Source organism: Erythrolamprus reginae, chromosome 2 (genome assembly GCF_031021105.1).
Source record: "Erythrolamprus reginae isolate rEryReg1 chromosome 2, rEryReg1.hap1, whole genome shotgun sequence".
NCBI lineage: Eukaryota > Metazoa > Chordata > Lepidosauria > Squamata > Dipsadidae > Erythrolamprus > Erythrolamprus reginae.
Genome location: NC_091951.1, coordinates 234,349,889 through 234,376,716, shown reverse-complemented (window position 1 = coordinate 234,376,716; position 26,828 = coordinate 234,349,889). Strand labels below are relative to the sequence as shown.

The following is a 26,828-nucleotide window of genomic DNA, read 5'->3' as shown; positions in this document are numbered from 1 at the left end:
CAATGCCACCAAAAAATGCTCCTGAACCAACATACTGTAACTTTGCTATATTTTAAGACAGGAGGTATTTCCCAGAAACTGAAGTTTAATTGAGTTTCTTAAAAGAGGCCATATTTGGAGCTTTTTCTCTCTTTGGCTTGTTCTGCAAAAATATTTGGTTTCTCCTTTAAAATACTGTGTCTGAAATACTGTGGCTAAATTCCTTTTCCCCCCTAAGAAATTAGCACAGCCACACCCTTTCCTGATTAGGTTATTGGGGGGAGGGGAGGTTGCAAGTCCACAAACCTTGAGAATTCCCAGCATGACAAATTCCTTAGAAAAAGAAAGGCTGTTGAGAAAGCAGAAATACCAGTTTAAATCAAATGGGTTATCACCTTAAAGAGTTCTCTGCAATTCTTTGCTGGGATTACAGTGGCAAAGGAAGGACCCTGCTAGAGAATTAACTGGCCTCCACAAAGTTCAGTTTCCTATTTGAATTTAAAACTGCAAGGAAATGCATAGGTCTGTGAATGCAATTAGTCTTTGTCTTACAACAGTTCATTTCGTGATGGTTCAAAAGTACAACGGCACTGAAAGTAGTGACTTGACTGTTTTCCAGACTTATGACTGTTGCAGCATCCCCATGGTCACAGGATTTACATTTGGTTGTTGTGTGACAGCTGACACATTTATGAGAGTTGCACTGTCCCTTGCGATCCCCTTTTGTGATCTTCTGAAAAGCAAAGTCAGGGGGGAAACCAGATTCACTTAACAACCTTGTTACTAATTTAAGAAATGCAGTGATTCATTTAATAAAATTGGGGAGGAAAGTAATAAAACGAGGCAAAATTCACACAACAAATTTCTCACTTAACTTAAATTTTGGGTGCAATTGTGGTAAGTTGATGCCTGTAATGCTTAGAAATGCCAACTATTTCTTATTACTTTGAAAGAATGTTATGCTACACTGCTAACTCTAGAATCAGGGTTGAAATACAGTGATACCTTATCTTACAAGCTTAATTGGTTCTGGGATGAGGTTCTTAAGGTGAAAAGTTTGTAAGATGAAACAATGTTTCCCATAGGAATCAATGGAAAAGTGATTAATGCGTGAAAGCCTAAAATTCACCCCTTTTGCCAGCCGAAGTGCCCATTTTTGCACTGCTGAGATTCCCCTGAGGCTCCCCTCCATGGGAAACCCCACCTCCAGACTTCCGTGTTTTTGTGATGCTGCAGGGAAATCCCAGCAGCGGAATCCCAGCAGCGCAAAAACAAGCGCTTCGCTGGCAACGGAAGTCTGGACATGGGGTTTCCCAGCGAAGGGAACATCAGTGAAATCGCAGCATCACAAAAGCACCAAAGTCCTTGAAACCCCACCTCCGGACCTCTGTGTTTTTGCAATGCTGCAATTTCACTAAGGCTCCCCTCGCTGGGAAACCCCACCTCCAGACTTCTGTTGCCAGCGAAGCGCCTGTTTTTACGCTGCTGGGATTCCCTTGAAGCATCACAAAAACACGGAAGTCCGGAGGTGGGGTTTCCCATGGAGGGGAGCCTCAGGGGAATCCCAGCAGAGCAAAAACGGGTGCTTCGCTGGCAACGGAAGTCCGGAGGAGGGGAATCCCAGCGGCGGTGGTGGGTTTGTAAGGTGAAAATAGTTTGTAAGAAGAGGCAAAAAAAATCTTAAACCCTGGGTTTGTATCTCAAAAAGTTTGTATGACAAGGTGTTTGTAAGATGAGGTATCACTGTATTTGTTTTGTTGAAGAGGTAAGTCTTAGAAATGGATCGTCCCGAAAGTGACACTGTTTTTTCTTTCTTTTCTATACATCAGGGCTCTCCAAATCTGGCAACTTTAAGACTTGTGGACTTCAGCTCACAAGACTTAAGTTTGCCAGGTTTGGATACCCCTGCCATAAATGATAGCGAGCTTTTCTCAAAAACCCCTGAACTATTAATTTGTAAATCGTAAGTTCAGAATCAAAACCTGAATAATTTATACAAACCATGGATAGCTAGTTGCCAAAAAGTGCAAGAAAGCAGCCCAAAGCAAAACAAATCACATTACTGTAAGCTAAATGTATGGAATCAGATATTCTCCATAATAGAAGGAATCTTTTTGACTTCACCACTAAAGCCTGCTCTGTGATCTCCAGATGTCCTTGTGGAGTAAATAGATCAAACTTGGAATAAACACTGCTTATAGGGTAGGTTTTTTTTGTTTATTTAACTGGCCTTCCTCCTTCTGCAAAAGCTGCTATAATTGTCTGTAATGTAATTGAATGTATGGTAACTGAATTGGATCTTGTCTCTCTGTAGTGCTGGCTGCTTGTTCTCATTATTATCATCATGTCTTCTCCTGGAGCAGAGTTAATGCCTTTAAGAATTATAGATGATCGCCAGGTAAGTGGACAATACTGAAGAACTAAGGATACCATTTAAGGGTCAAATTGTATGTGACCTTATTTTCAGAGAGCTGCAGGCCCACAGGCTCCTATTTTAATTGCAGTAAAAAAATCAAAGAACTTAAGAAAATGCTGAGGAAAGCTTTTGTTCTCCTTAAATACATTCTTACATTGTGCTGTTTTTAAGCTCACAGTAATGTGCTAAGAAAGAAACAGTAACAAATTAGAGTTCAGCAGTATCAGTTTACTGTTTATTCAGTTTTACATACCAGTATGAATCACAGCTTCTTTGATAACTGTACCTTTCACGAAAACATGATCTAACTGCAGTTCTGCAATCTAAGCTCTTCTGAGATCCAGCAATACAGTGACTCTATGGCAGGGATAGGCAAAGTTGGCTCTTCTATGACATATGGACTTCAACTCCCAGAATTCCTGAGCTAGCATGCTCGGCTCAGGAATTCTGGGAGTTGGAGTCCACAAGTAATAGAAGAGCCAACTTTGCCTACCCCTGCTCTATGGTATCTTATTTCTTAGTGTGCTGTCCAAAGGTTTGCTGATCTGCCATTAATCGGTTCTACTCATCTGAAGGCAAAACGGAGGCCAGGTCAATGCGGGCGAATGGCGGCAAGTAGCTGCAGAAGAAGTGGGCCAGTAGCAGGCTTCTTCTGGGCACCACAGTCAATAATTAAAACCCTATGAAAAGAAGGCCTAGCCATTTTTTCAGGGGTCAAAAGAAAATAAGACCCAGCCTTCTTTTTGGTGAAAGCCAATAATATTAAGCTTCTATATTAGATCAACTGTCAGTCAGTTCAAGCTATTTTCTTTTTGTTTAGGCAACCAACCATTGCAATGTGCTCATATGTGGTGTTTCCATGGCAGGTGAATTCCGGGAGTTGAAGTCCATGTGTGTCTTGAAGTTGCCGTGGTTAGGATGTCCTGTTCTAAGAAAAGGTAGCTAAGATCCTACCATTCAGGGACTTAAATGGGACTAATTAAGGTACCAATTCTCCAGGCCTGGATTAACCCTTGAACAAGAGAAACAAGTGCTTTAGAGTACCAAAGCAATGGGTACCACTGAATTCTTCCCTTAATCTTTGCCCTTAACTCTTTCATTACCCACATGTGGGCGATGGCCCACCAGGGGCCTATGGAGCTGGTGGGCAGATTGGGACAGAAAAGGTTTGGGAGGAACATGGGCCAGTCTTGAAGTCTGGGGGAAGCTGGGGAAGGCTATGATAATTGCTCTGTGTCGGAGACAAAGATGATGCCAGGGCCATCCAACAGTTAATAGCTACATTCGGAGTTGGAGGTAAGTGGGGGTCCCTTCCCCACAGACCTGCCATGCTTGGCAATCTTCCACATGATCTTCCCATGCCTCCCATGGCCGCTTGCCTTGGTACTTTCAGTAAAAGTATTCTTCTCTAACAACATGGAGTTCGGATCTTTCACCTTTGTTCCCTATTTACTTCATGTGTCACCTTTGCTCCAAAGTGACATCAAGAATGCTTCTCTTTTGAAACCTATAAATAAAATTTGAATTGAATTGAATTAATTGAATTGAGGAAAATTCATCTTGGATTTTCCCAAGAATACAATAATAGAAGTAGACATTTTGTTTCCTGATCCTCTTTAATCTTTCCTCTTGGGTTGGTCATCTTTCTTTGGGTAAAGAGAGTTGAATATTGGCTCAGAATTATTTGTTAAAGCGGCGTCTAAGCATTCAGAGAGAACACCAGACCAGGAGTGAAAGGCGCAATAGAGAAAATAATAAAATTTAAAATATACAGAAAACGTGGTACTGGGAAAGCATTTTAAAATCCTGGAATTATTTACCTACAAAACATATTCTGCTTTAGGAAATTTAAGTTGAAATTGTCACTTGCTGACAAAAGGAAAATTACAAGTCTGCGGATATATATATGAAGGACTGTGAAAATATCTATTGGATTAATTTTAGCTACTCTATGTCTACTGGAGACCCAAATATGAAAATAAGGAAGCTATGTAATTAAAGGGTTCCCTGAGTTATGCTAGAAGATTGAATCTGTAAAGAAGATGCAAAGAGACTTTTGATAACCTCTAGGTTATCTAAATAGAACTGATTGTTTACCTATGGGATATAAAGAATTAGGTCTAGTGCACTCCTTGAAGGGCAATTTAAGGACTGAATAAATAGTTCTTGGTCTGCTGGACAAAAGTTGAATTTAAAAATAAACAAGAAGAATCTTATGTTTCCATAGAAACTGACCAGCACCAAACATGGGATAAGATTAAGAATTAATCAGCTTCTCAGAACATTCAGACTTTCCCCCTAATCTTTTAGTTACTGAAGGGGTAGCAGGAGTAAGAAGCAAAATATTAGATTCAGACATAATTATGGTGCACTATCATTAAGTTTGAAGGAAATTCATGCTCCTCAAATCCACGTACTTATAGGAATACAGAATAATGCAGAATCCCTAATTTCAGTGGTGCAATCCATGATCTTTGATTGGTTTTGATTTTTGTGGCATTTCACCTAAACATCATTTCTCTGTTGTGGCAGAATTAGCCTTCATTACCAAAACGCAATCGTGACTCGTGAGAATTAACATGGGGGAAACAAAATCCTCAAGAATCCTATAATACCTCAATACAGTGATACCTCGTCTTACGAACGCCCCTTCGTACGAACTTTTCATGATACGAACCCAGGGTTTATGATTTGTTTGCCTTGTCTTAAGAACCATTTTCGTTTTATGAACCAGATCCTGGGAGCATGTGCGCTTTTACTGCGCGTGCGCTCTCTCACTGCCGCAGGGATTTCCCTGCCTTGTGACTGTCACCGCTGGGATTTCCCATTTGATTATAGCCCCCGCCGGGATTCCGCACTCAGAGAAAGCGCTCTTGCAACCACTTCGTTGAGAACGCTTTCTCTGAGCGCTTCCACAATGACCATCCCGCCCCTCTCGCAGCCCCTTCACTGGGAGCGCTTTTGTCTCGGGCTGTCAGCAAAGGGGCTGCAGGAGAGGTGGGGCGGGCGTTCCGGAAACGCTCGGAGAGCGCTTTCTGGAACATTGAATTGGGTATACTTTTGAAAAGAAAATTTGTTTACAAAAAAGGGGAAGATGGACCATGAGGTCTAATCTTCTATATTTCTATAAAATTAATCTAATAATACAAGAAAAAATAGTACAAAAAATTAAAAGACTAAAACAAAATTACTTTGAATACGCTAATAAGCCAGGTAGGTAGCTGGCATACAAATTAAGAAAAGAAAAAGAGGAAAAATTCATAAATCAACTGGAAGATGATACAGGGCATATAAAAGTAACATAGGAAGAAAAAAAAGATATAGTATTTAAATACTACATGGAGTTATATAAAAAGAAGGAAGCCAAAAAGGATGATATTCAAAGGTAAACCAAAATATACTTGATAAGGAAATAATAGTAATTGAATTAGAGAGAGTAATACAAAAACAAAAAAATAATAAAACACCATGGCTGAATGACATTATAGCAGAACTATATAAAGAACCAATAACCCATTTTAAAAGTTGCGGTTGAGGTATTGAATAAGGAACTAATCCCCAAAACATGAGCAGAATCAATGATTATGTTAATTCCAAAAGATAAAACAGAAAAATACAAAAAATACAAAATTTCAGACCGATCTCATTACTCAACGTGGACTATAAACAGGGTGTACAGGAATAAAGCATTCTGAAATTCCCTGATATTTCCCTGACATTTCCCTGTAACTTGTGATCTAGTTAAGGCACACTCATAGATGACATCAAACCAAATGGCTAAGCCATGGAGAAATATCGGTAGCTGAGGAAGCAAGTTGTTGCCACAGTTATGCTCATTTTTGCTTGACTCTGCCAGGCAACGTGATCTGGTTTTTTTAAACATGATTTTTCCCTAACTTTTAAACATTGTTTTTCCCCCTGATTTATTATGGTTTTTTCACAAATTCCCCGATAATTCCATGATATTTCCCTAACCGCTGAGTTCCCTGATAATTCCATGATTTCCCAAGTTCGCTAGACACGCTGTATAAAATATTTGCAACCATAATGGCAGAAAGACTTAAAAATATAGCTAACAAATATATATACTCGGATCAAAATGGCTTCCTGACAAACAGACACATTAAAAATAATATCAGAATAATACTAGATGCATTGGAATATTTTGAAGTAAATTTAGGGATATTAGTAGCATTCATGTTCCTCGATGCCCAAAAGGCATTTGATAATTTGAATTGGGATTTTTAATTAGTAAATTAAAAATGATGAATTTCAGCCCTAAATATCTGGAAATGATTGAAGTATTATATTCAAAACAAACAGCTAAAACAATCGTAAATGTGGAGTTAACAAAACAATTTGATATACAAAAGGGAGTGAGACAGGAATGCCCATTGTCCCTCTTGCTTTTTATACTTACTTTGGAAATTTTGCTACAACAAATTCTCAAGGTCTCAAAATTAAGAAAGAAGAATATAAGCTGCAAGCATTACAGATGATGTAGTGTGTATAATAGAAAACCCATTAGAAACTGAAATGGAACTTTTGGAAGAAATAAATGAATTTGGGAAGGTGGCAGGTCTAAAAATTAATAATAAATAATAAATAAAATAAAATAAAAAATTAATAAATAATAACAAAACCAAAATGATAACCAAGAATATGTCCAAGGAACAGAATCAAGAATTAGAGAAGAAATTGGAAATCCAAGTAGTAAAAAAAACCCTAAATATTTGGGAACAGTAGTATTGGCAAGATGTTCAACAATTAAAAATGATAATTATATCATATTAAGTAAAAGATTTAGAAAATTGGAACAAATTACCATTTCACTATTAGGAAAAATTTCAACCATCACAATTCTCCTCAAATTGATATATTTATTCCAAACGATCCCAATAAAATTAGATAAAAAACATTTTCAAAGTTTAAATAAAATGATATTGAAATTCATTTGGACGGGAAAAAAATCAAGGGTTAAATTAAAATATCTGCAAGACAATAGAAAGCTAGGAGCAATCACATATAAAGAACACAAATATAAAATGTTTTACAGGTGGCACCTTCCACTGGCGAGATTGACAATAATGTATAAAAATATCAAGGGTAAATGTTGGAAATGCCATCAAAGTGATGGAACCTATTACCATATGTGGTGGACTCGCACTATAATTTTAAAAATTTGGAACAAAATTCACAAATGGTTGAAAGAAATAACACAACACAAAATAAACATGAAGCTGGAAACATTTTTTATTAGATGTATTCAATGGAAAAATGGAAAGAAAATATCAATACATCATTCTACATATATTAGTAGCAACAAGAATAATGTTGGCACAACACAGGAAATAGGATGGGGTACCAAATGATAAATTTATTATTAGGAAAATATTAGAATGTGCAGAATTAGATAAACTAACATATGAACTAAATGACAAAGAGGATTTAGGATTTTATGAGGTTTGGGACATGTTTTAACAATGGATAGAGAAAAAGAAATCAGAGTGTATATAGTTGCAGGTTTAAACATGGGGAAAAACAAATGCTATAAATTGGAAAATGAATGTATAAACAAAGTTATATAAAAATATATGTTATGTATATGATAAGAGGTGATATTAATAGTTAAACAGATTGGAAATTGAAAACTGTAGAAAGAATACAGTTTAACTTACATGTACTCACATGGAAATATGACATCAACACAATTTACCGAACAAGGACTAATTTATTTTTTTTGTTTTTGTTTTGTTTGTTTGTTTTAATGTGTTGTCTGTCTTTTTAATGGTTTTTTAAAATGTTTATATTCAATTAAAAAATTTTTTTAAAAAAAGAATATGTCAGCAAGTCCCTCTTGATCACAACAAATACTAAATTGTTGCAAACCACAGAGGCCACTACCGCATCAGAGTATAAAGTGCACCTTAGTTTTTGGGGAGGAAAATAGGGAAAAGAATCTGCTTACCAGATATTCATCTGGCTAGCGTCCTCAGTCTGGTCAGCTTCAGCACATTATTTTATCCCCTGGTTAGGGCTTTTTAAAAAAACCTTATTTTAAAAAACCTTACCAACCCACCAACCCCCCCAAAAAACCAAAACCTTATTTGGAGAGAGTAATGAAAGAATTTGCAAGCCAGTAAGAGCTGGGAACGTCATTAGCACCTGGTTAGGGCTGGAAAGAAACATTTGGAGCAACTTAGACCAATGGGGAAAAAACCCTGCAAAGACTTAAGGCTTGGAAAACATTCTTAGCAGAGAGTAACAATGAAAGAGCTTGCAAGCTGGTAAGAGCTTGGAGCATCATTAGCATCTAGTTAGGGCTGGAAGAAACTTATTCAGAGCAAATTAGAGCAATGAAAAAACTCCTGCAAAGACTTAGGGCTTGGAAAACATTCTTCGCAGAGAGAAACAATGAAAGAGCCTGCAAAGTAAAAGCTGGGAAGACTGTTAGCAGCTAGTTAAGGCTGTGGGGGAAAAGCACTACATTCAGAGTATAAAGTGCATTCAAATTATCAGCCCTTTTAGGAAGGAAAAAGGTGGATCTTGTACTTCAAAAAATACGGTATATGCTCTTAGCATATTTAGCACACATTGTCAAAAAGTAAAAATATTTTATCCATCCAAAGAATAAGACAGAGGTTTAAGCTTCCGGATTTTTTGGATACTAGGGTTATTCAGAAGGGTATACAACAGGAACCATCTTGTCCGGGCTTTGCAAGACACTCTGGGAACTAAAATAAGAAACCAGTATTAACTTTTGCCATGTTTATCAGACCAGTCATTCTCTCCCAGCCCAACCCACCTCAGAGGGGGGTTGTTGTGGGGAAAATCAGAAGAGGACCATGGATTGGACAGTGTTTGCCATCTTGAGTTATTTGTAAGATTGAAAGGGCAAGATTATCAATAAATAAAATTAACATTCCCAAAATGGAAATGTTTAGTTATGGAACCCACCTTAAAGAGTTCTCTAAATGAAAACAATCTGCAATGTTCAGAGTTTCTTTCCCAGAAGTAAAGATTCTATTTTAACTTCCCCTGTATCTTACATATAGCTTAACATCCCAACAGGCCATAGGGCTTGTGACTTAAGCTTACCTATTTCCAATGGCTTGCACACAGAGGAGTTTGAATCGACAGACAGGGTTTTCTGTTTGATTTTGTCGCAAAGGGTTTGGCAGAAGCACACAAGGATGGGATTTGTGTGATAGTGGTCCAGGAAAAGCATTCCAACCCAAACTGTGTATCCTGCAGGGAAATCATGAGTATTTCTTTTTTGCATGTTAAATGCAGCTTCTTGTTCTCCCATCCCACCCACTCCATCCAAGGCTTGAAATAAAGATGCTACTGAGTGGAAAATCAAGTTCGTTATATAAAAGTAAGGTGCCTCAAATGCTCACCTGCATCACATTGTTCAAAACCTTTTGGCATTACTGGTCTATCTATTCGTGCAACCAGCCAGGCACCAAGAATGACACTACGCAACAGTCTTAACAGACAGGAACCTATCCCCATGACCACCGAATGGAAGAATAAAAAATAACTGAAGTTTACGAAGACTCTCCTGCAAAACAAGAGGCTATCATTGAGAAGTCTCATGGTTACACTCCAACTATGATGGCAGAAACAGACAATTTTGTTTTTGAATTCAGTCATGTGCTGTGTTAGAATTTGAAGGCAAATACATTCCCCCAATGGGCTTTTACCAAAAAATAAAATTTAATAGTTCTTCCTAGCACTCAGTTGAGGAAGCACAATAAGTTGGATTTGCAAAAAGTTACAATACTTTACTGAGCCCATGAGAAGATGAATAAGGTTTATTTAAAAGTCCCATCAATCGTAGTTGATGAGATACAAACTGTTGTACCAAGATATAATGCAAACACATAAATAAATTTTATTGAATTGAAGTGATAAATTGCAACATTTGCACAATATTAAAATATTTTTTCAGTAGAATAAAGTAAACCAATCAAGAGTAGGATAAAAGAAAGGAACATGAAAAAGCATAATACAAATACCACATAATTCTTCTGAAACCGTATTTTTTTACTTAATTTTTCCCCATTTTTCCTTTAAATTTTTCCCACCAAGAAAATCTCATAGTGACTAATAAAATGGCAAAATTAGAAGCTGAATTAGATTAGCTTCCCTGAGTAATTACTTCCCTGAGTAATTACTTCCAAATAAGGTTTTTATTTGTGCAAATAAGAATCCTTTTCACATCCCTTTGTTATTTCACATCTGTTTCTGAATGATCATTTTAAAAATAAGGTAAGAACACCTGCAAAACTATACAGCATCTTCCAGCAGACACTGCTAAAATACGTTTATCTGGAAGCATATCAAATCCAGGTGCCTTGCAATGGAAAAATTATATTCACAGAATCACTTCTTAGCACTGACCTGTTATCAAGTGCCAAAGGTTTTTCGCTATCACTCGGTAACATTTTTGGCTGGAGAAAGAACCTGCCACCTACAAATACCTGTATTTTCTTGATCACTAGGACAATGACAAATGTCAGGCTGAGAGATAGAAAACAAAGAAAAGAACATTATATTTTATAACCAAGCAACTCAATCAAAAATATACAAATAATATTGAAAGGAATAATATTGAAATGGTACCATCCTCTTAATCTGGGATAAAAAAAATATTATGTTCATTATTATGAATTCCTTGGTAATCAACTCTATACAATTTCCAAATTCAAAAGTATAAAAAAAATTAAAGGTGGAATCCTATGAACATAGTACAGAACTACATATGAAGGCACAGGTTTTGGGGTCGTTTGTATTATTCATTCCTATGAAACAGACAAATATTAGTACATCAAAAAGATATGAAATCTCATTTCTGACTAGGAATATTTCTGCAATCGGAGCCAGTGTTCCCTGTAAGCTGCGCGCGTGAGCACGTGCGCGCCCCAAAACACCCCCCCCCCCGCACACCCTTTTCCACGGGCGCGCACTCCCCATCCCCCTGCCAGCTTGCGGGGGAGGGACGGGGAGGCGCCGGCAGTAGAAGGCCCCCCGCCTGCCCGCTCAATCCGCCCCCTCTCCTCCTCTTACGCCAAAAGAAAAGCACGGAGGCTGCCTGCTTGAGCCTCCCGTTGCTCCACGATGTTTCACCCTGCCTGTCATCCTGGACCTCTGTTGTGTTTTCGGGGGGGAGCGGCGGGAAAGCCCTGTGCCGGCCAGGAAAGCCGGCTTTCAGGGAAAGCAGCACGCCTTTTACACGTGCTGCTTTCCTGCACCTCTTTCCTGGGGGAGAGGAGTGGCCTCCTCCCCCCCCTGCCCAGGAAAGAGTTGCAGGAAAGCAGCACATTTGAAAAGCGTGCTGCTTTCCCTGAAAGCCAGCTTTCCTGGCTGGCACAGGGCTTTCCCGGGCAGCTGGCTTGAGCCTTGTGCCAGTCAGCAAAGCCGGCTGATTGCCGGAGATGTGGAGAGAAAGGAGGGAAAGAGGGGGGGGGAAACAGAAGTGGAGAGGAAAGAAGGAGGGAGGGAGGGAAGGAAGGGAGAGAAAAGTGAATGAGAGGGGGAGAGAGAAAGGGAGGAAGAGAGGAAGGAAGGAAGGAAGAGATAAATATAAAGGGAGAGAGGGAGAAAGAGAGGGAGGGGAAGAGGGGAAGAAAGGGAAAGAGAGAGGGAAAGAGAAAAAAGTGGAAGGAAGAGAGAAGGAAAGAAAGGGAGAGAGAGAGAGAAGATAGGAAGGAAGAGAGAGAGTGAGAGAGGAAGAAAGCAAGAGAGAGAGAGGAGTGGAAGGAAGAGAGAGAGAGAGAAATGATAGAATAAAGGGGAGAAAAAAAGAGAAATGAGAAAATGATTGAGGCAGAGAATGACAGGAAAGAGAGAGAAACAGAGAGAGAAGTGACTCTTGATTTAAAGCATATGGTAAAAGCATTTAAATAATAACAGAGGAAAACCCCCCCAGCCCTCACCTGTTTTTATTAATAGTTATGTTTTTGGATTTGCTGGTTGTTTTAATTTTAATAGTAATAGAGTTTGGTTTTGTTTTATTATTAATTTCTTTTAATAACAAAGAAGGGATTTTTAAATTTATTTATTTATTTATTTATTTGTACTTCTATGCCGCTCAGATACTATACTTTTCCGCCCACCCCGAAAAAAAATTAGAGGGAACATTGATCAGAGCAGCAGAACAAGGAAAAATCACCTACTATGTAAATATTTTTTGAGGATGTACAAATCCTTTCTTTGTTATCCAGCCAATGAGGTGGACGATGGAGTAACTGCTCAAAATTATCTAATCCCACCCAGCCAAATTATCTTTTAAGTTTTGATACTGTTTAACATGGGCTGATCATGTGAATAATGCTCACATTTGCAGTTTGGTATATTTTGAAAGGCAGGAAGACCAAACTGTTATTGTGACTGCAGGCACTTACATCACAGTTCCCCATCTGTTTAAAAGCTCCATCCACTTGCCATGTTTCATGGGTACAATCACAATGTATGTAAATATCATTCCAAATGCCCACTGCACCAAATGCATGATTAGGTATCCTAAAAAAAGAAAAAAATACAAAAGGGGAGAATTAGAAGTTGCCTATAATTTATTCCAACCCTTTTAAGACAGCTGTTCACATACCCCACATTATGTATGCAACCTGGAAAGAGATGAATTTTGAGACTGCTACCTGTTGGGGTAAAAAGGATAGGAGAGATCAGTTAGGAATTCACAAACATGCAAACAAAATACACAATATTCCAAGGAAATCTAAGTGGTATATTTATATAACTACAGAACTACAGTATATCTGTGTAAGTATAGAAGGCAATTCTGTCAGCATAATGCCGTAAAACAGATTGAGGGGAAGAAAATAAGATGTTGAACCATTCATTAGGTAAGTTCCATTTTTTAACTCCATCAATGCTTGTTCTAGGTATGTTTTACATATTCAGCCAGTGCATGGTTTGCCTCTTATAATATTATAAGAATAATACATCATCCTCTTTGAAACTGCATGGTTAAATGCTACCTTAATAATTCTTAAGTCCTTGGATGCACTTCAATTATTAAATTTCCATCAGTCATACAGTGTGAATTGAACTGTAGATTAACCATCATCATCATTGGAACATCATACATTTTAAGAAGATACTTGGTTGATACTAGGATGCTGGTAGCAACCGGTATCAATCATCAGCGCCAGTCAATTATATTTGTTATACGTTTTTAAATGTTCAGTTGACTGAGTTTCATGTTGAATGAATAGAAGAGGTAAGTATAATAATGGCAATGACTAAGAGCAGAACAGTTAAAGAAAGAGACCAAGAGATAAATTCTGGCAGCACAAGACCAAACCTTAAGGACAAATGCATACAAAGCCAATATTGAGAAGATAGCAACAGACAGTAAGAGCCGCCTATGCAAAGAAGCTAAAGAAACAGTGGACCACCTGGTAAGCTGCTGCAAGAAGATCACACTGACTACCAGCACCAGCATGACAAAGTAGCAACAATGGTGCATTGGAAGATCTGCAAGAAATATAATTTGCATCTGCATCTCATACGATCCATCTGTTAAACTACTGAAGTTTGCAGATGATACAACAGTGATCGGACTCATTCGAGACAATGATGAATCCGCATACAGACGGGAAGTTGAACAACTATCCTTGTGGTATGACCAGAACAATCTAGAACTGAACACACTCAAAACCGTAGAAATGGTGGTAGACTTTAAGAGAAACCCTTCCACCCTTCCACCTCTCACAATACTAGACAACACAGTATCAACAGTAGAGACCTTCAAATTTCTAGGTTCTATCATATCTCAAGACCTAAAATGGTCACCTAACATCAAAAACATCATCAAAAAAGCACAACAAAGAATGTTCTTTCTGCGCCAGCTCAGGAAGCTCAAACTGCCCAAGGAGCTGCTGATTCAGTTCTACAGAGGAATCATTGAGTCTGTCATCTGCACCTCTATAACTGTCTGGTTTGGTGCTGCAACCCAACAGGACCGACACAGACTTCAGAGGATAATCAGAATTGCAGAAAAAACAATTGCTGCCAATCTGCCTTCCATTGAGGACCTGTATACTGCACGAGCCAAAAAGAGGGCGGGTAAAATATTTACTGACCCCTCGCATCCTGGACACAAATTGTTTCAACTCCTACCCTCAAAACGTCGCTACAGAGTACTGCACACCAAGACAACTAGACACAAGAACAGTTTTTCCCCGAACGCCATCACTCTACTAAACAAATAATTCCCTCAAAACTGTCAGACTTTCTACTAAATCTGCACTTCTATTCTACTAGTTTTTCTCATTATTCCTATCACCCATTTCCTCCCATGTTGACTGTATGACTGTAACTTGTTGCGTATATCCTAAGATTTTTATTAATATTGCTTCTTCATTGCTTATTTGACCCCTATGACAATCATTAAGTGTTGTATCACATGATTCTTGACAAATGTATATTTTATTTTATGTACGTTGAGAGCATATGCACCAAGACAAATTCCTTGTGTGTCCAATCACACTTGGCCAATAAAATTCTATTCTATTCTATTCTATTGTAAGCAAGAGCTGGTGGGACCATAAAATAGAAAAAGTTATAGAAAATGAAGAAGTTAAATTGCTCTGCTACTTCAGAATTGAGGCAGACAGGCATCTGCCACATAACAGTCTGGACTTAACAATTGTCGATAAGAAAGACAAAAAAGTCTGGATAGTGGATGTGGCAGTGTCTGGAGACAGCAGAAGAAGAAAAAAAGAACTGGAGAAGATAAAAAAATAGACCTACAAATAGAAATGGAAGCACTATGGCAAGGACAAGCAAGGACAGTATCAATAGTAATAGCAACCTTGGGTGCAATCCCAAAATAACTGGAGCACCATCTGAACACCTTAGGCATTGACAAATTTGCTATCAGTCAATTGCAGAAGGCATTTTTACTTGGAACGGCTTCCATCCTGCAGCAACATCTGTAACACCGTCAAACATTCAGATTTGCCTATCCCAGGTCCTTGGTAAGGACTCAATAGGTACACAAAAATGCCAAATCCAGTCTGAACATCTGGCTGACTTTGCAATAATCAGTAATAATAGGAATAGTAACAAAAATAAACATAAATTACGGGTAATTCTTGAGGCACTATAGGCCATTTAACAAATGTTGAAAATTATGACTCCTGCTCTCCACCCAAAACTACTTATGACCCCATTTCAAAATAAAAACTAGTGTTGTGCTTTGCAGACGCCACCACATTTTTGTCTAATGTCAAAGAATACTTTCGCTTTCTTTTCTTTTTTTAAGTTTATTGATTGATTTTAAAAAGAATATTTCTCATATCTTTTTATGCAGGTCATAAATTATAATCATAATTATATGAGTCTACGGAGAGGGGCGGCATACAAATCTAATAAATAATAATAATAATAATAATAATAATAATAATAATAATAATAAAATAATAATAATAATAATAATAAATAATAATAATAATAATAAATAATAATAAAAACAACAACAATAATAATAATAATCCGTATCAATTACATTTTAAATATACCGTGTTTCCCCGATAGTAAGGCAGTGTCTTACTATCTTTTTACCCCCAAAAGCCCCACTGTGTCTTACTTTGGGGGTATGTCTTATATTGTCCTGGGCACCGGGGCCGGCTCGTCTTCGGGCTTTGGCCCGGGCGAGGCCTCTTCTCCTCCGGGCGGGCGGCGTTAGGCGTCCACCCAGCCCCAGCCCCGTACCGCTTTACGGGCCGGACGATTGGGGGGGCGGGGGGACGCGAGGCAAAGGAAGTGAAGGGAACTACGGGCGCCGGGAAGGCGCGGAGCCAGGTGCGAGCGTCACGGCGCGCATGTCCTTTCAGACCCCCCCCCCTGCCGTTTCCCGCCTCCACTCACCAAATTGACAGGGTGAAGGTTGCCGTTCCCGGAGGGCTCTTCTTGCCCGGGTTTTTTTTACGCGCCTTGCCCGCCGCCGCGCCCCGGCCTTTGCCCGGGGAGCCCCGCTAAGCCTTCTGCGCCTGACTCGGCGAGGCGAGAGGGAAGAATGAGAAGCGCAAGTGGAAGCGGAGCGCCCGGGAGGCATTTATCCGCCCAGGAGGCATTTATCCGTCCTTCGCTTTGACGGCACTGGTCCGAAGCGAGCCGAGCGGGCGGACCAGCGCCGTCAAAGCGAAGGACGGATAAATGCCTCCCAGGCGGATAAATGCCTCCCGGGCGCTCCGCATCCACTTGCGCTTCTCCTTCTTCCCTCTCGCCTCGCCGAGTCAGGCGCAGAAGGCTTAGCGGGGACCAGCGCCGTCCTTCGCTTTGCCAAGCCGGGGAAGAGGCGGTGGCGGCGAGGCGAAGGACGGCGCTCCCCTCCGCTCGGCTTGCTTCGGACCAGCGCCGTCCTTCGCCTTGCCGCGGCGCCACCGCCTCTTCCCCGGCTTGGCAAAGCGAAGGACAGCGCTGGTCCCCGCTAAGCCTTCTGCGCCTGACTCGGCGAGGCGAGAGAAAAGAAGGAGAAGCGCAAGTGGATGCGGAGCGCCCGGGAGGCATTTATCCGCCCGGGAGGCATTTATCCGTCCTTCGCTTTGACGGCGCTGGTCCGAAGCGAGCCGAGCGGGCGGACCAGCGCCGTCAAAGCGAAGGACGGATAAATGCCTCCCGGGCGCTCCGCATCCACTTGTGCTTCTCCTTTTTCCCTCTCGCCTCGCCGAGTCAGGCGCAGAAGGCTTAGCGGGGACCAGCGCCGTCCTTCGCTTTGCCAAGCCGGGGAAGAGGCGGTGGCGCCGCGGCAAGGCGAAGGACGGCGCTGGTCCGAAGCGAGCCGAGTGGAGGGGAGCGCCGTCCTTTGCCTCGCCGCCACCGCCTCTTCCCCGGCTTGGCAAAGCGAAGGATGGCGCTGGTCCGAAACGCCACAACCCCTTCAGCGGAAGATGGAGAATTCTCGCTCGCAGGAAAAACAATCCAGGCTCGCCAACCCGGAAATGCGAGGCGAAGGACGGCGCTGGTCATCGGGCTCCCCCCCCCCGCAATACCCCAGTGTTTCCCCGAAAGTAAGACATATGTCTTACTTTCGGGGTATGGCTTATATTAGCCAACCCCCCTGAAACCCCCCATATGTCTTACAATCGGGGGGGTCTTACTATCGGGGAAACACGGTACCATTCGTTGCACTATGTAAGAAACTTTCGCTTTCTACCATGCATATTTTATTTAACCTAAATAAAAGATCATTATAATTATTTATACTTTACTTTGCCTTATATCTCACAATCCCAATCAGTAGGGGTTTTTTTTTGAGTGCTGAAAACTCACCACACTTTGAGAAGATGACACTTTCATAGATTCTGACACAAGTAGGTGCTTTTTGCCTATCCTCAACAGTTTCATTTGTTTTCTAGGAGGGAAAGAAATATAAATATAAATGCATGGGTGCACACATGTACATATGTATACACATATACAAACACTTCCATAAAATATATTTATATCTATAAAAACACAATTAATCAAAAAACCCATATGTGAATTTTGTGCCAAGCAGAAGATGCATATTTATTTTTTTAACTCTTCAGCTGGTCATTGAGAAATGTATTAATATGAGAAATAAAATGTATTCTAAATTTCTTGATTAAGAGGAAATGCATAATTGAGCAAATAGATTTCAATTATGAAACACTTTGCATAGAACTTGGTTGTTGAATAAAAGTAGAACAATCCTCCTGTTTTCATAATGCTTTTCCCCACATCCATCAATATCCACTGTTAGCTATGCTGGTACAGCTAATTTTTTTGTAAATGGAGAGGAAACTATGTGAAAAATTGTACTATTTTGGCTTTCCACAAAACCTAGCAACAGTGTCCAGGCCAATGAGACCATAGATATTTCAGTCACCTAATCACAGCATTAATATTACATCTTCACAAGATTTCTATATCTGTACCTGTAGCGGACTAAGATGTTAAATACGTATCCAACACATGTGACAGAAGAAAGAACTGTAGTAGCAATCCAAAGTCCTATAAAACAAACGACATAATCTTAATTCCGAGACGATTCCCTCAAAATACTTTTCACCACAGTCAGGACTAGTCATGGTAAAATAAAAATTACCAAATAGCCTATAAAAATCATTTAATGTATTTTCTCTGTTTCTTTTTTCATTGGGACATAGTTAAACTCATTAATTTATTAATGCCTGCATCTTTTGTAATTTTGAAACATTATAATGTTTTGTTTTTCATTAACTACTTACAGATATGGGATATATTCATCATGCTCAGGTTTACAGTAGATCTAAATATCCAACATTCTGAACAATTCTAGCTGGTCAGATGTGGTTTGTCAGCTATTGGAGTAAGTCTGGGCACATTCAAATTCAAGTCCATACGCAGCAACAAAACTTACTAGTGTCTGTGGACCAACTGTCATGTCTTGGTCCAATCTATCTCACGTGATTGCAGTGTAGGGAATAAGTCAAAAGGAGAGAAAACTACGGTAAGTACTCCTTACAGAATGACAGAATATTGATCTAACAAATAAAATGTAAAATGTAAATGCTGTTGTAAATATTTTTGTATGTCTTCTGGTTTCTCTAAACCAGGAGCCTCCAAACTCCAACTTCAATTTTAACAGCATGGGTGGCTGTTGAATTCTGGGAGTTGAAGTCCTCAATTCTTAATGTTGCCCAGTTTGGTGATTCCTGGTCTACCCTACAACATGTGACTTTCTAAACCTTAAATTCCCTAATCAATCTCTAGAATAAGGAAAAGTCTGAACAATAAGAAAAGGTTATACAGTAATACCTCATGATACGAACTTAATTGGTGCAAGGAGGAGGTTCGTAAGACGAAAGGTTCGTAAGACGGAACATTGTTTCCATAGGAAACAATGTAAAGTCAATTAATCCGTGCAACCAAACCCCCCCCCCCGCAAAAAAACGGCTTTCGGCGAATGCTGGGAAGCCGCGCGGCTGTTTTAAAAGGTGACAGCCGGCCTGGGGGGCTTCCCAGCACCCCCCCGAACCCCGAACCTGGGTTCGGGGGGGGTGCTGGGAAGCCCCCCAGGCCGGCTGCGACCTTTTAAAAGAGCCGCGCCGCTTCCCAGCTGTCTCCTGAAGCCGAACGCGGAAGTTTGTACGTGCGTCTTCTCTGATTTCCTCCCTCCCTCCTGGCCTCCCTCCTCCTCCTCCTCCTGTATTCCGCCTCCCTCCCAGCCTCCGGGCCACATTCTCTGTGCCGCCGGCCGGCTGTCATCTTCTAAAGAAGCAAGAAGAGGAGGAGGAGCTGGGCGCCTTCCTCCACCACCACAGGCGCCCAGCTCCTCCTCCTCTTCTTGCTTGTTTAGAAGATGACAGCCAACCGGGGGCGCGGAGGCTGGGGATGGTGTGCGTGTGTGGAAAGGGTCAGTGGGAGAACTGGGGGGAGCTGTGGCCACTGCCCCGTGGAAGGGACCCGGCTGGGAAGCTCCCGAAGGTGTGGGCTGGGGTCTTTCCGGGAGTGCAAGCAGCAGGCGTGGGCTGGGGTCCCCCCAGTTCTCCCACGGACCTCTTCCACACATGCGATCTTCCGGGATGGCGAGGCTCAGTGACGGAAGGCAGCCGCCTGGCCCGGGAGGCGCGGCTTGATCCGCTGAGCCTGGCCGGCCCGAAAGATCGCAGCCCGTGTTGCTTGTGGCGGCGAGGGAAGCCAAGCCGAGAGCGGCATCACCGCGGCTCCTGGCTTGGTTTCCCTCGCCGCCGCAGGCAACACAGGCTGCGATTTTCTGGGCCGGCCAGGCTTAGCGGATCAAGCTGCGCCTCCCGGATCAAGCCGCGCCTCCCGGGCCTTCCGTCACTGAGCCTCGCCGGCCCGGAAAATCGCAGCCCGTGTTGCCTGCGGCTGCGAGGGAAACCGAGCCAGGAGCCGCGGTGATGCTGCTCTCGGCTTGGCCTCCCTCGCCGCCGCAGGCAACACGGGCTGCGATTTTCCGGGCCGGCGAGGCTCAGTGACGGAAGGCCCGGGAGGCGCGGCTTGATCCGCTGAGCCTGGCCGGCCCGAAAGATCGCAACGCACGTTGCCTGCGGCGGCGAGGGAAGCCAAGCCGGGAGTAGCGGCGACGCTGCTCCGGTTGCCTGGTCCTCTCCTGCCTCCCACGCTGATGTTCCCCGCTGCGTCGGGCGCCGCCAGCCCCAAGTCGGACGCACCCTCGCCGCCGCGCCCAGCCGCTGCCCGCCCCGTCCTAGCCTGAGCCGGGCCCGCTCGGTCACGCCTCGCCTGCCGCCCGCCCGATCCTGCGCCTCCTGCTTCCCCCCCCCAAGCCAAAAATACAAAGGCGGTCTGCTGCCACCCGTGGAGCAATGGGAAGCTGAAGCCGCTGGTGGTTTCAGACTCCGTTTGCTCCATGCTGCTCCGCCCTGCCTGTCATGCGGCGGCAGACCGTCTTTGTGTTTTTCACTGAGGGGGGAGCAGGAGGACCTTCCTGACTCCCTTCCCCAGCGCCGGACGTCCTGCCTTCCCTCCCAGCCAAAAACCCAAAGCGGCCTCCCGAACGTTTTCCGTCTTACCAATCTGCCGCCGCCGCCGCCGAGAAGCCCCGCAGCCCGGCTGTCACCTTTTAAAACAGCCGGGTGGCTTCCCAGCAGCCTCCCGAAGCCGAACGCCAAACCCGAACTTCCGGGTTCAGCTTCGGGAGGCTGCTGGGAAGCCCCCCGGCTGTTTTAAAAGATGACAGCCAGGCTGCGGGGCTTCCCAGCAGCCTCCGGAATGCCGAACCCGGAAGTTCGGGTTTGGCGTTCGTAAGACGAAAAATGTTCGTAAGAAGAGGCAAAAATTTTCTGAACCCCGGGTTCGTATCACGGGTTGTTCGTAAGACGAGGGGTTCGTATCTTGAGGTACCACTGTAGTAGGCAATTATAGTTTTCTCACAGAACCTATCCACCTAGAGCTTTCTATTTCTTTTTTTTTATTTTATTAAAACAAAACAAAACAAAATATCAACAGACATACAACGTATATAGGAGCTCCTGCTCCTCTCTTGTCAGAGATTTCTGGAGACAAACCTTTTTATGCAAAGAAACATGTGCTTATATTTCATACTAAAATGTTCTCTTTTGTTCTTATATACTTATCATTCTAATAATAAATTACAATTTTACTATTTACATATATATAGCTATTTCTGGTACCAGTAAGTAATTATCTCCATCTTCTACTATCTTCCTGCTTTCATCACATAATCTTTTAAATACAATTGCCATTCATCTTAAAATAATGTATATACATTTTAATCATTCCTTGCTACCATGAATATTGAAAAAAATAATCCTCTATGTTCCAACAGGAAAATGCCAATAGTGTAGGAAATCTGGATGGGAAAACTTTAGGAGAGGAATTTACCTTATATTTGGGAAGCTGTCTATTGCTAACCAGAGCACAGGACTATGAATTTATTTATTTGTATGACATTCACATTTTATACACAGACACACACACACTTAGAAATAATGATTGTGTAACATAGTGTACCTGATGGTCAACTGAAGCCTCTGGGAAAGAGGGCCAATGGAGAATATAACATCTCCTCCTGAGAAGTTATTGGCACAAAGGGGAAGTTCCTTTTCTTCAGGTTCAATTTTAGAGATTTGAGGTTCCATTTTCCAATCTAGCTGCTCCTCCTCCCATTGAGAAAAAAATAATGGGTGTAGAAGAGCCACTGGCTGTTGTTGTTGTTTTTCTTCAACTACTATCAGGTTTTTGTTTAAGGACAACATTATTAGAAGGTTGTCATTCTCTTTTTCAATGCTACTGGTACACTATACCACTCATGGAAAAGTAACCATATATTCACAAAATATTATGCCTTTACCTTCAGCAATGACAATAAACTCTTCCAAATTTTTGAACCATGAGGCCTTTTCAGAACCTGGTATCATTCTTCTGAAATACGTAGGTATAGCTTTGAGCAAGCTCAAAATCACTTTGGCTCCAAGATATTCTGACATAATAAACTGGGAGAGAAATGAAAGATATTAATGGATAAAAAAGTCTGGGGCAAATAAATAAATAAATCTAAGCTCTCTTCCACCCCGCACTTTCCAGATTATAGAAAGGGAACCAACCCTTGCAGACTTCTAAAAGTAATGAGTAATTTGATATAGTGTCATTAGTCTTTATTTTATTTTGCATTTCCTCAGGGCAACTCATGCAAGTTAGCTTCTTGTCTGGGTTCACCAATCATCATTTTAAATTGAATTTCCTTTGTGATTAAGATGTTCATTTGTTCATACCTTTTTCTTGAAGTCTAATCCTATCTTCAACTATAATGCTTATTTTTATTTGCTGTTAACATACCATAAACACTAGTTTAAAAATATATTTTTGGTACTAACATTTTTGTCTCAAATACATGTTTCCAAGAGCACCTGAAGGTGGTCTTAGGGCCTGCCCCCTAAGACTCTGGACCCATCAGTGTTGGTGCAGGTTCCATTGAATTTTCCTGGAACCAGTTAAGCCCTTGAGTCCAAATAGGTACAATTCATATGAATAATATATAACTTCACTTGAGAAGAACAAGAGGAGAGGGGCGGCATACAAATCCAACAAATAAATAAATAAATAATATACTACTGTGATGAAGAACCTATGGCTCTATGCCAGCTCCAGTGTGCATCATTGCGCTAGCCAGCAGATTTTTGGTCTTGGGTAAGGCCATTTCTCCTTCCAGAGGCTTCAGGGAAGCTTCCTGAAGCCTCAGAGTGTGAAAAATAGCACAATGGGCAAACCGGAAGTTCAGAAAACAGACTTGCGGTTTGCCCGTTGTGGTGCTTTTTGCACTCTGGATGCTTCAGGGAAGCTTCCTGAAGCCTTGGAGTGCGAAAAACAGCCCAACTGGCAGACCGGCAGTTTGGAAAATGGACTTTTGGTTTGCCCATCGTGCTGTTTTCCACACTCTGGGGCTTCAGGAAGCTTCTTTGAAGGCTCCAGAATGCAAAAAACAGCACAACAGGCAGACCGGAGGTCCATTTTTCCAAACTTCCAGTTTGCCTGTTTGGTCGTTTTTTTACCGTCCCAGACTTCAGTGAGGCCTTTGTGCATGCGTGGGGATGGGGGAGCTGTGTGCATATGCTGGGGTAGCGCGGCGGTGTGTCTGCGCATGTGGGGGGGAAAGGAATGGGTTTTCCCGCATGATAGAACATGCACACACACCCTTTTGGCACGTGAACCAAAAAAGGTTCGCCATCACTGGTGTAGTGTTCCTATATTCCTATATTATCAGCAATCTGGAATAAACTAAATATTAGAATTTTGCTCAGCATGCAAAACGTAACATGCATTATAGCAGTGATGGCGAACCTTTTTTTCCTTGGGTGCCGAAATAACATGGGCGCATGCTATCACACCTGTGCGAGTGTCCACACCCATAATTCAATGCCCGGAGAGGGCAAAAACAGCTTCCCCAGTCCCCCTGGAGGCCCTCTGGAGGCTGGAAACGGCCTGTTTCCCAACTTCTAGTGGGCCCAGTAGGCTCGTGTTTCACCCTCCCCAGGTTCCAAAGGCTTCCCTGGAGCTGAGGGAGGGTAAAAACGCCCTCCCCATCACCCCAGAGGCTCTCTGGAAGCCAAAAAACCCCTCCCAGGGCCTCTGTGAGAGCCAAAAATCAGCTGGCCGGAACACACATGCACGTTGGAGCTGAGCTAAGACAATGGCTCGGATGCCAGCAGATATGGTTCCGCGTGCCACCTGTGGGACGTGTGCCATAGGTTTGCCATCCTTGTTTTATGGCTTAGCCTCAATAATCAATGTCTGTTCTTTTAGACTACAAATAACAGCTGATTTACAGAATGATTTCAATTGAAAGGTGATTTGATTGGACCAAAAGCAGCAGTGACTTCCTTGTTGAAAGCAGCATGCACTCCCTTGCCTTACCATGTAAAGACATAGTAACATAACGACAACTGTGTTGATTATTCTGGTGGGGAATTTAAAATAGGGGTCCCATTGATATAACTTTCTCTGAATCCAGTTTTTCTGGGGATGCCTGTTGATAGATAATAATATAAGGGAGTTAAGTAACAAAACAAAAGAAAATCAGATCAGTCTCCAAAGCTGCTTTGATGTGATAGAAAAAAGCCAATTTCCTTTCTTTTTCTAAATTTGAAACTCTCGTCATTACTTTGCTTACGTCTATGAAGAGAACCCTTATTGTGAGGGCCTATAATAATAATAATAATGATAATAATAATAATAATAATAATAATAATAATTATTATTATTATTATTATTATTATTATTATTATTATTTATTAGATTTGTATGCCACCTCTCTCCGAAGACTCGGGGCGGCTCACAACCATATCCCTCTATGTGGCTGAATTGTAGATAATAAGAATATATGAGTGATATCAAAAGTAATGATAGGATGTGGGTTATCATTGCTCTTCCCCACTCCCCAAACTACTTTGCACAGTTATCTCCATTTGTGAACTTCCCTGCCAGCTTCTCACAATCAATTAGGAAGCTGGTAGGGAAGGTTACAGGTTGGTCTGGTAAGCAATCTTCCCCTTCACAGGCCATTCTTACATACTCACCCTCCACCAAAAGCCACCCCACTTAATTTCTGCTGGTCTAATTTTGGTCCATTTGGGACTCACTTAATAACCTGCAATCCTCATTTAATGATGGCAATGGGGAGTGCTGGACTGTTACTGCTAAGCAATGCAATAACATAGTATCATGCTATACAACCACATAAATCAGTGATGATGATTCCAGTCCCATTTACTGGTCGAAGTCCTCAGAGAGGGGCGGCATACAAATCCAATTAAATAAATAAATAAATAAATTGAGGACTACATATAAACGACATTGTCAAAATATTTCTCTCTCCACCAGAATGTCACCAAGAATCAAAGCATTAAGATTAGTGTTGGGCGAACCCAATGAAATTTGGGTTCGGCGGGTTCGTGTGAACTTGGTGGCTGGTAACGGGGGGGAACTTGGCGGCTTGGTGGGGGGCGGTGGCAGGCAGAGGGGAATCCCCTGCCCCCACTCCCCCAGCCTCCCCATGATAGGATTCTGGGGGCGGGGCTTTGACGTCACGGAAACGTCACTTCCTGGCCAGCCGAGGCGACCAAACACTGAACGCGACCCCAAACTTTGCCCGAAGTTTAAAAAAAAATCGGGTTTGTGTTCGGCATGCTGAACACTGCAAAATCCGCATGGACCCGAATTGTGCGAGTTCGGTTCGCCCAAAACTAATTAAGATATATCATTTTGTCAACAGCTAATCTTATCCTTTTATGGAATGTGAGCGCATGTTAATATTTTGTTCATATCAGTATTAGCCTAGTACAGTGATTGGTTCGCTTTCCAAAAGGGTCTGTGTGCATGTGCTAGCACACTTGCACATGCCTACACCCATTCCCTCCCCAGAACACATGCATACACACACTGTGCGCTGTCTCTGCACATGCGCACAACCCCCCCCCCCCATCCCTGCACATGAAGCCTGGAACGGTGAAAAAAATGGCCAAACAGGCAAACCAGAAAATTTGGGAAAATGGACTTCCGGTTTGCTCATTGTGCTGTTTTTCACACTCTGAGGCTTCCCTGGAGCCTCTGGAGGGCAAAACGACCTTCCCCATGGCCAAAAACCAGCTGGCTACTGCATGCATGTACGCTGAAGCTGACATAGGGCAATGCCTCATGTGCCCTTTGATATGGCTCCACAAGCCACCTGTGATACGCATGCCATAGGTTTGCATTATGGGCCTAGTACCTGACCCTGAAAAAAAGAATTATCAAAATATATCAAAGAAAAAAATGCCTCCTCACCCAAACACAGCAACTGGTGTTCTCAGCAATCGCCGAACATACTGCAACTGGTATTCTTCTGCAAAACCTTTCTCCTGTATTGTAAATAAAGTGTCTTTACAAACCAGGAATTACAAACCTAACATATATGTCTGTGTTTATTTTTAGGGACTAAAAAAATAAAATCCGACACATAATATTAACTTAAATTTATTTCTGCTATTGCATATAATGGACAAAGAGCATGGCTAGACCTACTGCTGATAATGCAATGTGCCTGGTCTAATTGTTATTCAGAACATATCAATCGACTTAATATACTTCTTATGCTTTTAACTGAGACCTTAAGAAAGTGTCATTGACGTAGACCTTAAAACAAAAGCCAAGATGGCAGAATGGAAATCAAGGGCAGAGATCTTTTAAAGAACTCACAGGCTTCTGGATGTCATAATGTCATCTAATATTGGAATGGATAATACTGGATTATGGGAGTGACGCACATCACAACAGCAGTCAGAATATCAATAGCTCAAACGTATAAAAAATAAATTATCCCAATAGAGAGTAACATCATCGAAAAAATCTACAGATGTGTTGAAATGTCAAGGGAGGTCAAGGGAACAAAAAATGAAGAAATGGAAAAATCATGGAA

At 41.8% G+C, this 26,828-nt stretch overlaps 1 protein-coding gene and 1 pseudogene across 2 annotated transcripts in view; one reads left to right on the top strand and one right to left on the bottom strand.

Moving 5' to 3' along the window:
• Positions 1-1,711: 1,711 nt before the first annotated feature.
• LOC139159540 (perilipin-3-like) overlaps positions 1,712-26,828 on the top strand; it is a 252,743-nt pseudogene continuing 227,626 nt past the window's right edge.
• LOC139162171 (stimulated by retinoic acid gene 6 protein-like) overlaps positions 7,631-26,828 on the bottom strand; it is a 39,527-nt gene continuing 20,329 nt past the window's right edge. For both annotated transcript variants that reach the window (XM_070742247.1, XM_070742248.1), the window contains 11 exons: positions 26,198-26,271; positions 24,290-24,401; positions 22,230-22,371; positions 18,328-18,403; positions 17,699-17,780; positions 13,008-13,056; positions 12,805-12,922; positions 10,802-10,921; positions 9,796-9,959; positions 9,494-9,643; positions 7,631-9,129 (listed from right to left, as the gene is read on the bottom strand). In XM_070742247.1, coding sequence (XP_070598348.1) covers positions 9,011-9,129; positions 9,494-9,643; positions 9,796-9,959; positions 10,802-10,921; positions 12,805-12,922; positions 13,008-13,056; positions 17,699-17,780; positions 18,328-18,403; positions 22,230-22,371; positions 24,290-24,401; positions 26,198-26,271 — 1,206 coding nt within the window. In that variant the 3' untranslated portion in view covers positions 7,631-9,010. The remainder of the gene's footprint in view (positions 9,130-9,493; positions 9,644-9,795; positions 9,960-10,801; positions 10,922-12,804; positions 12,923-13,007; positions 13,057-17,698; positions 17,781-18,327; positions 18,404-22,229; positions 22,372-24,289; positions 24,402-26,197; positions 26,272-26,828) is intronic.